Source organism: Pleurodeles waltl, chromosome 12, assembly GCF_031143425.1.
Source record: "Pleurodeles waltl isolate 20211129_DDA chromosome 12, aPleWal1.hap1.20221129, whole genome shotgun sequence".
NCBI lineage: Eukaryota > Metazoa > Chordata > Amphibia > Caudata > Salamandridae > Pleurodeles > Pleurodeles waltl.
The window spans coordinates 536,878,477-536,894,347 of NC_090451.1; the positions used below are offsets into that span (position 1 = coordinate 536,878,477).

Below are 15,871 nucleotides of genomic sequence, written 5' to 3' on the forward strand. Positions count from 1 at the left end.
AAAAATCTTAATTTATTTTAGAACTACAAGATTTGAGGTAGGTACATAAAAGTGGACACAGTGCAAAAATCAACAGTTCCTTGGGGGGGGTAAGTTTGGTTAGTTTTCCCAGGTAAGTAAAGCACCTTCAGTCAGTCTCCTGGGCATAGACAGCCCACCATTGGGGGTTCAAGGTAACCCAGAAGCCACCGCACCAGCAACACAGGGCCGGCCGGTCAGGTGCAGCAGTCAAAAGGAGGGCCCAAAACACATAGGCGCCTATGGAGAACAGGGGTGCTCCGGGTCCAGTCTGCTAGCAGGTAAGTACCTGTGCCCACAGGGAGCAGACCAGGGGTGCTTGTAGAGCCCGGGGGAGAGAAAGGTAGCACACAAAACACATCCTCAGCGGCACAGGGGCCGGCGGGTGTAGTGTGCGAAGTAGGCATCGGGATTTCTATAGAAAGCAATAGAGGGGACCCGGGGGTCACTCTGGTGAAGCAGGCAGGGCATAGGGGGGCTTCTCGGGCCAGCCACAGACTGGGCTAGGATGAAGGCCACCTGCTGGTCACTCCTGCACTGGTAGGTGGTTCCTCTCTGTCCTGGGGGCTGCGGGTGCAGTGCTTGGTCCAGGTGTCGGATTCTTTTGTTACCAGGCAGTCGTGGTCAGGGGGAGCCTCTGGATCCTCTATGCAGGCGTCTCCGTGGGGGTGCAGGGAGGTCGACTCAGGGTGTCCACGTCGTTGAAGTCACCTGGGAGTCCTCTCTGCGGTGTTGGTTGTCCTGGACTTGAGCCAGGGGTATCGGGGTGCAGAGTATGAAGACTCACGCTTCTGGCAGGAAGTGAGTCTCTCTTTAAATTTGTTTCAAAGTTGCAAGTTTGTTGCGGTTTCTGAACAGTGCCGCTGTTCTCGGGAGGTTCTTGGTCCTTTGGGTGCAGGGCAGTCCTCTGAGTCCTCAGAGGTCGCTGGTCCCGCTGGATGTGTCACTGTACAGGTTCTCAGAGTCTGGAGACAGGCCAGTAGGGCAGGGGCCAAGTCAGTTGTCATCTGTCTCTGCGGGGCTTTCAGGTCAGCAGTCCTTTCTTCAGGTTGCAGGAATCTGATTTCCTGGGTTCATGGTCGCCCCTAAATAATCAATTTAGGGGTGTGTTTAGGTCTGGGGGGCAGTAGCCAATGACTACTGTCCTTGAGGGTGGCTACACCCTCTATGTGCCTCCTCCCTGTGGGGAGGTGGGCACATCGCTAATCCTATTGGGGGAATCCTCCAAAACAAGATGGAGGATTTCCTAAGGCAGGGGTCACCTCAGGACACCTTAGGGGCTGTCATGACTGGTGGGTGACTCCTTGTTTTTTTCATTATCTCATCTGAGGGGGTGGGGGTGGGGAGGGGCATCTCCACTAGCTCGAGATGCCCTGGGGCATTGTAACACGAACCCTAGTTCCTGCAGGGGGAGGTGTGAAGCAACTCCACCCAGTGCAGGCTTTGTTTCTGGCCACATAACACAAAGGCTCTCACTCCAGGGTGTCAGAAACTCATCTCAGTGGCAGGCTGGCACAGACCAGTCAGTCCTGCACTGAAGGATTGGGTAAAATACAGGGGGCATCTCTAAGATGCCCTGTGCGTGCATTTTTTAATAAATCCAACACTGGCATTAGTGTAGGTTTATTATTCTGAGAAGTTTGATACCAAACTTACCAGTATTCAGTGTAGCCATTATGGAACTGTGGAGCTCGTTTTGACAAACTCCCAGACCGTATATTTTATATGGCCACGCTGTACTTACAATGTCTAAGAATTGACATAGGCACTGTAGGGGCACTTATCTATGGTATAGTGCACCCTTCCTTAGGGCTTTAAGGCCTGCTAGAGGGGTGACTTACCTATGCCACGGGCAGTATTTTGTGTGCATGGCATCCTGAGGGGGATGTCATGTCGACTTTTCCTTTTTCTACCCACCAACACACACAATCTGCAATGGCAGTGTGCATGTGTTAGGGGAGGGGTCCCTTAGGGTGGCACGACACATGCTGCAGACCTTAGGGACCTTCCCTGGTCACAGGGCCCTGGGTACCAATGGTACCTTTTACAAGGGACTTATCTGTGTGCCAGGGGTGTGCCAATTGTGGAAACAATGGTACATTTTTAGTGAAAGAACACTGCTTCTGGGACCTGGTTAGCAGGGTCCAGCACACTTCTTAGTCAAGTCAGCATCAATATCAGGCAAAAAGTGGAGGGTAACTGCAACAGGAAGCCATTTTCCTACAGAAGGTGATCCTGTGGGATGGGGTGTTGTACCCTCTTCCCGGACAGGCTTTTGTTCTGGCCTCTTGAGAGCAAAAAGCTCTCACCCTAGGGGTCCTGAACGGTGTCTTTGGAGGCAGGAAGGCAGGCAGAAACTGGCCAACAAGCATACCAAAGGCTGGTAGGCTTTCAGGGGCACCTCTAAGGTGCCCTCTGGCTGAATGTATTGGTAAATCCAACACTGGCATCAATATGTGTTCACCAATACGAGATGTTTGATACCAGACATCCATATCTTCAGTAAAGCCATCATGTGGCTGGGGAACTCTTATGGAACAGTGTCCAGCAAATGTAGTTAAAATGGCTTCCCTGGTCATTTACTATGTCAGAGAATCGACAAAGACATAGCAGGGGCATATCTGCTTGTGCAGATATGCCCTCGCGTGTAATATCATGCACCCTGTCTTTGGGCTTAAGGCCCGCTAGAGCGGTGACTTACAATATATTGCAAGCAGTGTTTAGGGAACAGGCTGTGTGCTATGATGTGTTTTCACTTTTGTCTGCACCAAGACACGTAGAATGCAATGACAGCCTGACGTACTTTGTGATGTGTACCTTAGGGTGGCACAATTCTTGCTGCAGCCCCTGAGGACACTCTGCGGTGCCCCCGGCCCCAAATACCATGGGTACCATTTACATGGGACTTACAGAGGGTACTAAAGATGTTGCCAATTGGGGAAACTTCAGTTTTGAGAAAGAGATCTGGCAAAGGGGACCTGATTAGCAGGAACCCAGTGCACTTTCAGTCGAAATTGCATCAGATACCAGGCAAAAAGTAGGGGGCAACCATATCAAGAGGTACTTTCCTACACTGCTATTCAATCTTGATGAATGGAGGTGTAGGTTTTAGAGATTGATGTAGGACACTGCCCTGTCACAGAAACAGAAGGACTGATTGAAGCAGTAGCTTGATCGGAAGACAAATGCTCTGGAGCTCTGAATACCACATTTCTGGCCCAATCCAGGGCCATTAGAATGACTTCGGCAGACAGTACAAATCCTAGAAGCCCAAGATAGGAAAGGCAGCAATGAGAATGTATGCAGAAGCCACCCTGCATATCGTGTGCTGCCTCCTTTGGAATCTGAAAGGAGGGAAAGGCAGCCCTGATGCTGGGTCCAATGGAATCTGAGGGATCACTGTAAGGCTTGTGTGTGTCACGTTGTAAGGAAATGCCTACTTGGCATGGTTACCCCCTGACTTTTTGCCTTTGCTGATGCTAAGTTATGATTTGAAAGTATGCTGGGACCCTGCTAACCAGGCCCCAGCACCAGTGTTCTTTCCCTAAACTGTACCTTTGTCTCCACAATTGGCACAACCCTGGCACTCCGGTAAGTCCCTTGTAACTGGTACCCCTGGTACTAAGGGCCCTGATGCCAGGGAAGGTCTCCAAGAGCTGCAGCATGTCTTATGCCACCCTAGGGACCCCTCACTCAGCACATGCACACTGCTTCACAGCTTGTGTTTGCTGGTGGGGAGAAAATGACAGTCAACATGGCACTCCCCTCAGAGTGCCATGCCAACCTCACACTGCCTGTGGTAGGTAAGTCACCCCTCTAGCAGGCCTTACAGCCCTATGGCAGGGTGCACTATACCACAGGTGAGGGCATAACTGCATGAGCACTATGCCCCTACAGTGTGTAAGCAAAACCTTAGACATTGTAAGTGCAGGGTAGCCATAAGAGTATATTGTCTGGGAGTCTGTCAAACATGAACTCCAAAGCACCATAATGGCTACACTGAAAACTGGGAAGTTTGGTATCAAACTTCTCAGCACAATAAATGCACACTGATGCCAGTGTGCAATTTATTGTAAAATACACCCAGATGCCCCCTGAAAACAAACCCGACTTCCAGTGTGGTCTGACTAGTTTTTGCCAGGCTGCCACACACCAAACATGTTGCTGGCCACATGGGGAGAGTGCCTTTGTCACTCTGTGGCCAGGAACAAAACCTGTACTGGGTGGAGGTGCTTCTCACCTCCCCCTGCAGGAACTGTAACACCTGGCGGTGAGCCTCAAAGGCTCACCCCTTTTGTTACAGCGCCCCAAGGCATCCCAGCTAGTGGAGATGCCCTCCCCTCCGGCCACTGCCCCACTTTTGGCGGCAAGGCTGGAGAAGATAATGAGAAAAACAAGGAGGAGTCACTGGCCAGTCAGGACAACCCCTAAGGTGTCCTGAGCTGAGGTGACTCTTACTTTTAGAAATCCTCCATCTTGTGGATGGAGGATTCCCCCAATAGGATTAGGGATGTGCCCCCTCCCCACAGGGAGAGGGCACAACCAGGGTGTAGCCACCCTCCGTGCCAGTAGCCATTGGCTATTGTCCTCCCAGACCTAAACACACCCCTAAATTGAGTATTTAGGGGCCCGCAGAACCAAAGAAACTAGATTCCTGCAACCTACAGAAGGACTGCTGACCTGAAGCCCTGCAGTGAAGACAGACGACAACTGCTTTGGCCCCAGCCCTAACGGCCTGTCTCCCTACTTCGAAGAAAACTGCAACAGCGACGCATCCAACAGGGACCAGCGACCTCTGAAGCCTAAGAGGACTGCCCTGCACCCAAGGACCAAGAAACTCCAGTGAACAGCGGCTCTGTTCAAGCATCTGCAACTTTCTTGCAACAAAGAAATAACTTCAAGGACTTCACATTTCCCACCGGAAGCGTGAGACTTTCTACTCTGCACCCGAAGCCCCTGGCTCGACCTGCGGAAAACCAACACTACAGGGAGGACTCCCCGGCGACTGCGAGCCAGTGAGTAGCCAGAGTTGACTCCCCTGAGCCCCCACAGCGACACCTGCAGAGGAATTCCAGAGGCTCCCCCTGACCGCGACTGCCTGTAACAAGGAACCCGACGCCTGGAACCAACACTGCACCCGCAGCCCCCAGGACCGGAAGGAACTGAACTCCAGTGCAGGAGCGACCCTCTGCCTAGCCCAGGTGGTGGCTACCCCGAGGAGCCCCCCCTCTGCCTGCATCGTTGGAGACCCCTGGGTCTCCCCATTGCTTTCAATACAAAACCCGAACCCTGTTTGCACTCTGCACCCGGCTGCCCCTGTGCCACTGAGGGTGTACTTTCTGTGCCTGATTGTGTCCCCCCGGTGCCCTAAAAACCCCCCATGGTCTGCCCTCCGTGGGCGCGGGTACTTACCTGCTGGCAGACTGGAACCGGGGCACCCCTGTTTCCATCGAAGCCTATGTGTTTTGGGCACCTCTTTGACCTCTGCACCTGACCGGCCCTGAGCTGCTGGTGTGGTAACTTTGGGGTTGCCTTGAACCCAAAACGGTGGGCTACCTTGGACCCAACTTTGAACCCTGTAAGTGTTTTACTTACCTGTGAACTTAATTACTTATCTCCCCCAGGAACTGTTTCTTTTTGCACTGTATCCACTTTTAAAATAGCTTATTGCTATGTTTGTCAAAACTTTACATGCTATTGTGATTATTCAAAGTTCCGAGAATACCTGAGTGAAATACCTTTCATTTGAAGTATTACCTGTACCTGTGGTTCTTAAAATAAACTAAGAAAATATATTTTTCTATATAAAAACCTATTGGCCTGGAGTAAGTCTTTGAGTGTGTGTTCCTCATTTATTGCCTGTGTGTACAACAAATGCTTAACACTACCCTCTGATAAGCCTACTGCTTGACCACACTACCACAAAATAGAGCATTAGAATTATCTCATTTTGCCACTATCTTACATCTTACCTCGAAGGGGAACCCTTGGACTCTGTACACACTATTTCTTACTTTGAAATAGTATATACAGAGCCAACTTCCTACACACGTGGTGTCAGAAATGCAGTTTATACAGGAGGCTATGAGACCAAGAAGCCTCTGAACCATCCTCAACATCCAAGCTTGATCCGAAACACTGGGATCATTTTGTGCAGGTCCTGGATTTGCTACACTGGACAGAAGACCCTCAACACTGCTGTCGCTAGAATTGCCGTATAAATGGAACCATTTTTGGGGTGATTCATGTGGGAATTTGGCTCTTATGGTGAAACACAACGAAGTTGGGTTTGTCATTCATCAGGCGGCCGACAACTACCTGTGGAGTTTTACCCTTTCTGAACAACCTTCTGTCTGATGTGACTATTTCCTTCCCAGGGAGCAGATTCTGCCTCCTATCAGGCTAGTAGGAGTTGAGGGCAAACTAAAATGGATCTGAAGCCGCTGGAGAAGAGTAAGATTTGGAAAACTGCAGTCCCTGCTGGCTTTCATGATTAATATTGTGCTGCGCTCGTGGCCTGGAAAGGACTGAGCTGGCTGCTGTGGTACCGGTTGAGAGCACTATTGTTGCCTGAAAGCTAGTCCCCTGGAGCAACCTCTGCATACTCTGAACTGGTGGGGAAACCAATTCACAGGTGTCAATCCCAAGGAATATAATGTGGCACGACTATTTTCATTATTTGAGCGCTTTATTGGTCTTTTAACTTTTGAGTCTGGACCATTAGTTAGCTTATCCACTGGGGATGAATGCACATCACCAGAAAACTGGGTTGATCTCATTCAGGTTTGTCTTCTAAGCACAAAACTGGCATTAACAGGTCTACCAATGCAGTAAGTAGTGTCCTGGCCACCACACAGAACATACTTAGTCCTATCCTGTTCTTGTGTTGTCTAGGTTAGCAAGGCCCTACGGTCAACTGGGACTGACAGGAACGTCTCATTGACCTTGTTTCATAATGTATGTGTGTGCATGTTTAATTATCAACCAAATATCACTGATGAATCTAAGGGGTAGCTAGCTGATGAGAACATTTTTCTGAAATAATCAGTTTGTCTGGATTCTTTATCTAGGGGGATTGGTCAGAGAAGAATTTAGATTGATCATACTTGTTAAAACCCCCCCCAAAAAAGCTTTGAGGTAGGGTGTTTAGTCAGAATCACCAGTCTAGGTCAGTTAAACTGTAGTTTGGCAAATTGAGGGCATGAACATGGTTTGGATCATATAGCCATAAGAACACAAATATAGGGACTTGATTAAATGGCAATAACTGGTCCAAAGAAGTAGGCCCTAGTTGGCAGAATCTCAGAATGCTTATTTCCACCACAATGCTGAGCAACTGTGGTTGTAGTATTTCAGTGCTTTCTGAACACCCACTACAAACAAGACAATTTGTCAAGCACATTTCAGGAGATTTATCTAGCTGACAAAATTTTGCATGTCTAGTTATAGTGCATAAGAAATGTAATGAGAGGGAGAAATCTATTGTCATCGTCATTAGTGTCCCAAGGGGCAAATAGGTACCTCCTGTACTGAGCCAGAGTCAGAGTCAAAAAGGGGCTGTATCTCTGCTGGTGGTGGAGGTGAAGCAGAGAGCTCAGATTACTCAGGCTGGTCGAGGTTTGGTAATATCCTACTGAACCATCAGTCTACATCAGGCAGATGTTAGAAGACCGGATTCTGAATCTGAGCTTATCAGCACTGGCAGAGTCAATGCAGCAGGAACATGAGTGGCAGTCTGTAAAGGAATTAGTATAGGGCCTGTAGTAGTTCCATAGGGGACAGACAATCAGAGGTGTACCCACCAGTCATATTCAGACTAGAGACTACTGCAGCTCCATGGGGCCCAAAGGTGTGCTAGATGGAATTGGAATTGCACAAGAATCTGCAGCACAGCTTCCTTGCAGGCCTCTACCTGCTGCAGAGCCAATGACGACCCAGAAAATTCTGGTCACACCAGGACCAATTGCAAAATCTGCTTGAATAATAGGGACCTCAAAGGGTGCGATTATCTGGAATGCCCCATTCCTTCATGTGTTTTTGAGTGGCTGGATGGGATAGAATTCTGCTTTTTCTCCTATGCTTGCACTTGGACTTTGATTTTGACTTTGAGCATTTCAAGTGAGAAATAGGCCTTTCACTAACATGACCTTGCGATACAGACAGCCTGCTACTTGGAGTGAACTATGCTTCAACAAACACCTTGTGTTTGACGACTGCATTTCACTTTGTGGTCTCAGATCATGTTGAGATCAAGAAGGCACATTGTTATACAACTTGGAGTTGACTGGAGCCTGAGCACCAAAGATATGCCTTCTGCAGGTCTGTGCAAACATCTCCTTGCAGTCTCAGCACTTCTTGATGCCTGTCATTTTCGGTGTGAATACATCTTATTAGCACACTGAGAATTTCAAAATATTTGCAAGACCAATATAACTGGGAGTGCAGCTCCAGCTCTGCATCGCAAGGCATGGGAAGCAGGGAACCAAAGTCAGCGCTTTGGGGTGGCACCTGTATGTGGCTCCGCTCAGTCCCTTCTGGGATGATATAGACTTACTGCCTATCTAATGACACCATGTAGGAAGTTGGCTCTGTATGTACTATTTCAAAGTAAGAAATAGCAGAGGTAAGATAGTGGCAAAAAGAGAATTCTAATGCTCTATTTTGTGGTAGTGTGGTCAAACAGTAGGCTTATCAGAGGGTAGTGTTAAGCATTTGTTGTACACACATGGGCAATAAAGGAGGAACACACACTCAGACAATTCCAGGCCAATAGGTTTTTATATAGAAAAATATATTTTCTTAGTTTAAGAACCACAGGTTCAAGATTTACAAACAATACTTTAAATGAAAGGTATTTCACTCCGGTATCTTAGGAACTTTGAATAATCACAATAGCATGTACAGTTTTGGCAAAAATGGTGATAAGCTATTTTGAAAATGGACAGTGCAAAAATCAACAGTTCCTGGGGGAGGAAAGTAAATATTAGTTTCACAGGTAAGTACAACACTTACAGGTTTCAAAGTTGAGTCCAAGGTAGCCCACCGTTGGGGGTTCAAGGCAACCCCAAAGTTACCACACCAGCAGCTCAGGGCCGGTCAGGTGCAGAGGTCAAAGTGGTGCCCAAAACGCATAGGCTTCGATGGAAATCGGGGTACCCCGGTTCCAGTCTGCCAGCAGGTAAGTACCCGCGACTTCAGAGGGCAGACCAGGGGGGTTTTGTAGGGCACCGGGAGGGGGGGGGGGTGGAACAAGCAGGCACAGAAAGTACACCCTCAGCGGCACTGGGGCGGCTGGTGCAGAGTGCAAACAGGTGTCGGGTTCGCAATAGGATTCAATGGGAGACCCAGGGGTCTCCTCAGCGATGTAGGCAGGCAAGGGGGGGGCTCCTCAGGGTAGCCACCACCTGGGCTAGGAAGAGGGCTGGGGGTCGCTCCTGCACTGGAGTTCGGCTCTTTTAAAAGTTGTTTCTTTGTTGCAAGTTTCAGTCTTTGTGGAACAGGGCCGCTGTCCTTGAGAGTTTCTTGGTCCTTTTAGATGCAGGATAGTCCTCTGAGGCTTCAGAGGTTGCTGGACCCTGGGGGACGCGTCGCTGTTGCAGTTTTTCTTGAAGTGGGGAGACAGGCCGGTAGGGCTGGGGCCAAAGCAGTTGGTGTCTCCGTCTTCTCTGCAGAGCTTCAAGTCAGCAGTCCTTCGTCTTCAGGTTGCAGGAATCTAGTTTCCTAGGTTCTGGGGAGCCCCTAAATACTGAATTTAGGGCTGTGTTTAGGTCTGGGAGGGCAATAGCCAATGGCTACTGTCCTTGAGGATGGCTACACCCTCTTAGTGCCTCTTCCCCGGGGGAGGGGGCGCACATCCTGTAGGAAGTTGGCTCTGTATGTGCTATTTCAAAGTAAGGAATAGCATGCACAGAGTCCAAGGGTTCCCCTTAGAGGTAAAATAGTGGTAAAAATAGATAATACTAATGCTCTATTTTGTGGTAGTGTGGTCGAGCAGTAGGCTTATCCAAGGAGTAGTGTTAAGCATTTGTTGTACATACACATAGACAATAAATGAGGTACACACACTCAGAGACAAATCCAGCCAATAGGTTTTTGTATAGAAAAATATCTTTTCGTAGTTTATTTTAAGAACCATAGGTTCAAATTCTACATGTAATATCTCATTCGAAAGGTATTGCAGGTAAGTACTTTAGGAACTTCAAATCATAAAAATTGCATGTATACTTTACAAGTTATTGACAAATAGCTGTTTTAAAAGTGGACACTTAGTGCAATTTTCACAGTTCCTGGGGGAGGTAAGTTTTTGTTAGTTTTACCAGGTAAGTACGACACTTACAGGGTTCAGTTCTTGGTCCAAGGTAGCCCACCGTTGGGGGTTCAGAGCAACCCCAAAGTCACCACACCAGCAGCTCAGGGCCGGTCAGGTGCAGAGTTCAAAGTGGTGCCCAAAACACATAGGCTAGAATGGAGAGAAGGGGGTGCCCCGGTTCCGGTCTGCTTGCAGGTAAGTACCCGCGTCTTCGGAGGGCAGACCAGGGGGGTTTTGTAGGGCACCGGGGGGGGGACAAGCCCACACAGAAATTTCACCCTCAGCAGCGCGGGGGCGGCCGGGTGCAGTGTAGAAACAAGCGTCGGGTTTGTAATGGAAGTCAATGGGAGATCTAGGGATCTCTTCAGCGCTGCAGGCAGGCAAGGGGGGGTTCCTCGGGGAAACCTCCACTTGATCAAGGGAGAGGGACTCCTGGGGGTCACTCCTCCAGTGAAAGTCCGGTCCGTCAGGTCCTGGGGGCTGCGGGTGCAGGGTCTCTCCCAGGTGTCGGGACTTTGGATTCAAAGAGTCGCGGTCAGGGGAAGCCTCGGGATTCCCTCTGCAGGCGGCGCTGTGGGGGCTCAGGGGGGACAGGTTTTGGTACTCACAGTATCAGAGTAGTCCTGGGGTCCCTCCTGAGGTGTCGGTTCTCCACCAGCCGAGTCGGGGTCGCCGGGTGCAGTGTTGCAAGTCTCACGCTTCTTGCGGGGAGCTTGCAGGGTTCTTTAAAGCTGCTGGAAACAAAGTTGCAGCTTTTCTTGGAGCAGGTCCGCTGTCCTCGGGAGTTTCTTGTCTTTTTGAAGCAGGGGCAGTCCTCAGAGGATGTCGAGGTCGCTGGTCCCTTTGGAAGGCGTCGCTGGAGCAGGATCTTTGGAAGGCAGGAGACAGGCCGGTGAGTTTCTGGAGCCAAGGCAGTTGTCGTCTTCTGGTCTTCCTCTGCAGGGGTTTTTCAGCTAGGCAGTCCTTCTTCTTGTAGTTGCAGGAATCTGATTTTCTAGGGTTCAGGGTAGCCCTTAAATACTAAATTTAAGGGCGTGTTTAGGTCTGGGGGGTTAGTAGCCAATGGCTACTAGCCCTGAGGGTGGGTACACCCTCTTTGTGCCTCCTCCCAAGGGGAGGGGGTCACAATCCTAACCCTATTGGGGGAATCCTCCATCTGCAAGATGGAGGATTTCTAAAAGTTAGAGTCACTTCAGCTCAGGACACCTTAGGGGCTGTCCTGACTGGCCAGTGACTCCTCCTTGTTGCTTTCTTTGTTCCCTCCAGCCTTGCCGCCAAAAGTGGGGGCCGTGGCCGGAGGGGGCGGGCAACTCCACTAAGCTGGAGTGCCCTGCTGGGCTGTGACAAAGGGGTGAGCCTTTGAGGCTCACCGCCAGGTGTTACAGCTCCTGCCTGGGGGAGGTGTTAGCATCTCCACCCAGTGCAGGCTTTGTTACTGGCCTCAGAGTGACAAAGGCACTCTCCCCATGGGGCCAGCAACATGTCTCTAGTGTGGCAGGCTGCTGGGACCAGTCAGCCTACACAGATAGTCGGACAGGTTTCAGGGGGCACCTCTAAGGTGCCCTCTGTGGTGCATTTTACAATAAAATGTACACTGGCATCAGTGTGCATTTATTGTGCTGAGAAGTTTGATACCAAACTTCCCAGTTTTCAGTGTAGCCATTATGGTGCTGTGGAGTTCGTGTTTGACAAACTCCCAGACCATATACTCTTATGGCTACCCTGCACTTACAATGTCTAAGGTTTTGTTTAGACACTGTAGGGGTACCATGCTCATGCACTGGTACCCTCACCTATGGTATAGTGCACCCTGCCTTAGGGCTGTAAGGCCTGCTAGAGGGGTGTCTTACCTATACTGCATAGGCAGTGAGAGGCTGGCATGGCACCCTGAGGGGAGTGCCATGTCGACTTACTCGTTTTGTCCTCACTAGCACACACAAGCTGGCAAGCAGTGTGTCTGTGCTGAGTGAGAGGTCTCCAGGGTGGCATAAGACATGCTGCAGCCCTTAGAGACCTTCCTTGGCATCAGGGCCCTTGGTACTAGAAGTACCAGTTACAAGGGACTTATCTGGATGCCAGGGTCTGCCAATTGTGGATACAAAAGTACAGGTTAGGGAAAGAACACTGGTGCTGGGGCCTGGTTAGCAGGCCTCAGCACACTTTCAATTGTAAACATAGCATCAGCAAAGGCAAAAAGTCAGGGGGCAACCATGCCAAGGAGGCATTTCCTTACACATCCCTATCGGGGGAATCCGAAACCAAGATGGAGGATTTCTAAAGGCAGGGGGTCACCTCAGCTCAGGACACCTTAGGGGCTGACCTGAGGATTTCTAAAGGCAGGGGTCACCTCAGCTCAGGACACCTTAGGGGCTGACCTGACTGGTGGATGATGACTCCTTGTTTTTCTCATTATCTCCCCTGGACTTGCTGCCAAAAGTGGGGGCTGTGTCCAGCGGGCGGGCATCTCCACTAGCTGGAGTGTCCTGGGGCATTGTAACGTGAAGCCTGGGCCCTTGAGGCTCACTGCTTGGTGTTACAGTTCCTGCAGGGGGGAAGTGTGAAGCACCTCCACCCAGAGTAGGCTTTTGCTTCTGTCCTCAGAGAGCACAAAGGCCCTCACCACATGGGGTCAGAAACTTGTCTCCCAGCAGCAGGCTGGCACAGACCAGTCAGTCCTGCACTGAACAATTGGGTAAAATACAGGGGGAATCTCTACGATGCCCTCTATGTGCATTTTTTAATAAATCCAACACTGGCATCAGTGTGGGTTTATTATTCTTAGAAGTTTGATACCAAAACTTCCCAGTATTCAGTGTAGCCATTATGGAGCTGTGGAGTTCGTTTTTGACAAACTCCCACACCATATACTTAATATGGCCACCCTGTATTGACAATGTCTAAGAATAGACTTAGACACTGTAGGGGCATATTGCTCATGCAGCTATGCCCTCACCTGTGGTATAGTGCACCCTGCCTTAGGGCTGTAAGGCCTACTAGAGGTTTGACTTACCTATGCCACAGGCAGCATTTTGTGTGCATGGCATCCTGAGGGGGATGCCATGTCGACTTTGCCTTTTTTCTCCCCACCAACACACACAAACTGTAATGGCAGTGTGCATGTGTTAGGTGAGGGGTCCCTTAGAGTGGCACAACATAAGCTGCAGCCCTTAGGGACCTTCCCTGGTCACAGGGCCCTTGGTACCACTGGTACCTTTTACAAGGGACTTATCTGTGTGCCAGGGTGTGCCAATTGTGGAAACAATGGTACATTTTAGGTGAAAACACTGGTGCTGGGGCCTGGTTAGCAGGGTCCCAGCACACTTCTCAGTCAAGTCAGTATCAGGCAAAAAGTGAGGGGTAACTGCAACAGGGAGCAGTTTCCTTACACACCACTTGTCAGTGTGCCAAACACTAAGAAAAATCTTCAGCTCTAGTCTGGTGCCTGAGGATATTCTAAAGGTGAACAATCCGTGTTGTTAGAAGTAGCCATCAGATAATATACCTCAAGCAATGTGACTATTCACAAACAAGAACAGCGTCAATTTGGCTTTCAATGTTAGTAATTCAAGTCAAATGTGCCTGGCTATATTCACATCAACAAGGTAAAAATTCAACAATGTATGATGGAAACCATCTAGCACCCCTACCCCTTCGGATAGCAATACATTAAAGCACAAAGGAAGCACATACCTGCATTCTGGGTGATCTGGCGTTTCGTAATCATTTGCTTACACTTGGGGTCCATTGTTTCACTGTTCTTATTCTGCTTTAGACAAAGCAATATGTTCTTAGGATCTGAATCTGGGCAGAAACGCTGAGGAAAAGAGAAAACATCAGAAAATAATTAAAGCATAGCAAGACAGAATTTAGAATGCAACTTCCAAATGAACAAATCGTTATTTGGCCCAGGCATCTCGTTGCCTCCGTAATCTATCAATACAGATGTCAAAATAAACACAATTTGCGTTTGGTGAATCTCTTTCTAGTGAATACTCTAGCCACATCCTCCACATGCATGCTCCCACACAGAATCCACCACATCTAGGCTAATGGCCAAACTGGGATGACTTGGGTAATGTCAGAGGGCTTAACGCTTGCAAGACTTCAAGAAACCCATATACTGTTGTATAGCTATTTTAGCCATGTTAATTTAGCAAACTAGGCCTGCCGTTGTGCACTTTAGCCCGGTTACATTTTATTTGGCATCGTTCTATTTTTCTAGCAATAGCCAACGTGGTATGCTTTGTCTCCGACATTCACAGAAACATACACTCCTAGATGAGGACCATTTCTTAGAATGTCAACTATTTCATTATAAAAACACTCCTTTGTCCCACACACAGAGGGAGATTCCAGCCAGATGACCTCAACTGCTCGCTGATTGCCTCGCTACAATTGTTCGCCTAGACTGCCGAACCATTGACCTACATGGGGATGGGTTCTTTCTAGACTACAGGCTTCCTTACTCAGGTATGATACTTTCTCAGGGGGAGACCTGAAGAGCGGATTAGGCTCATTATGCTGTACTTGCACATAGCGTAGGTAGGTAGAACTATATAACACTCCTAGTAACAGTATGGTGAGACTGTTTTTGTGTTTCACTCTGTCAACCTCTTGCTTATTGTGTTTTATCATCCTAGTTATTGCAATACATGCTGTTTTTTTCTAATCTAAGAGGCAGTTACTTCAATAAACTTTACTGAACTATATTCTGCCTCTGTTGTATTTGCCTGTGAGAGACTAACGTAACAGAGAAAGGGACAAGATCTGATTGACCACGATTTCCCTAAGGAGTCTTCCTTGCCATGCGCTGGTAGTTAGCCGGAAAATCCATATAAGGCCAACAGGTGTCACAGTGTGGAATTGTACTTAGTACCCCACAATCTATGCGATTCTGCCGCCCAAATCCAGTAACCTCGTTAGCACAATGAGAACCTATGTGACAATATCTCAATCTAAATCAACTCCTTGCGAAATAGGCATGTCAGCTCTATTTTTCCTCATAGTCTGCCTACTCCAGGAGAGTGTCAGCTCTGATCAGAAGGGTGACACAGTGTCACCACTTATGCAGTGTCAGACTCACAAGTTTTTATTTTTAATTGTTTGAGGAGGAGAGGCTATGATTCTTCCTGTTTCTTTGTGTATATGAATCTTGAGCGGTTTAGCGTCCATAACCTCTAATATGGGTTGTATCTCTAATGACTCCTCAGTAGCTGGAGAATATTTACTACCAGCAGTTTTTGATTCCAAAGGCTTGGATACGGAATGCTTGACTGACCAAAAACATCAGCTCTGAGAGTGCTTTTAATTTTTTTGGCTCAGAAGTGGAAAAATTAGATTTTCAGCTCGGTACCGAAACAGATGTGGCCGTCTGTTTAGTATATTCTGAATGCACTTTGGTCTTGTTTCAGTGCTAAACCAGAGGGTTGGTCATCCGAAGTTATTTTTCGGGTCCAACCATGATCGGAAGGCAGTGGAGGACCGAAGGCCGATGCAGGAGTCTTTTTAACTGTCTTTTTTGGTGTGACGGGGCTGATGTACTTG

The 15,871-nt window shown here is 48.7% G+C and overlaps 1 protein-coding gene across 2 annotated transcripts in view; it reads right to left on the bottom strand.

Moving 5' to 3' along the window:
* GLG1 (golgi glycoprotein 1) overlaps positions 1-15,871 on the bottom strand; it is a 619,378-nt gene that overhangs the window by 141,192 nt on the left and 462,315 nt on the right. For both annotated transcript variants that reach the window (XM_069217558.1, XM_069217559.1), the window contains exon 20: positions 14,018-14,141. In XM_069217558.1, the coding sequence (XP_069073659.1) occupies positions 14,018-14,141 (124 nt within the window). The remainder of the gene's footprint in view (positions 1-14,017; positions 14,142-15,871) is intronic.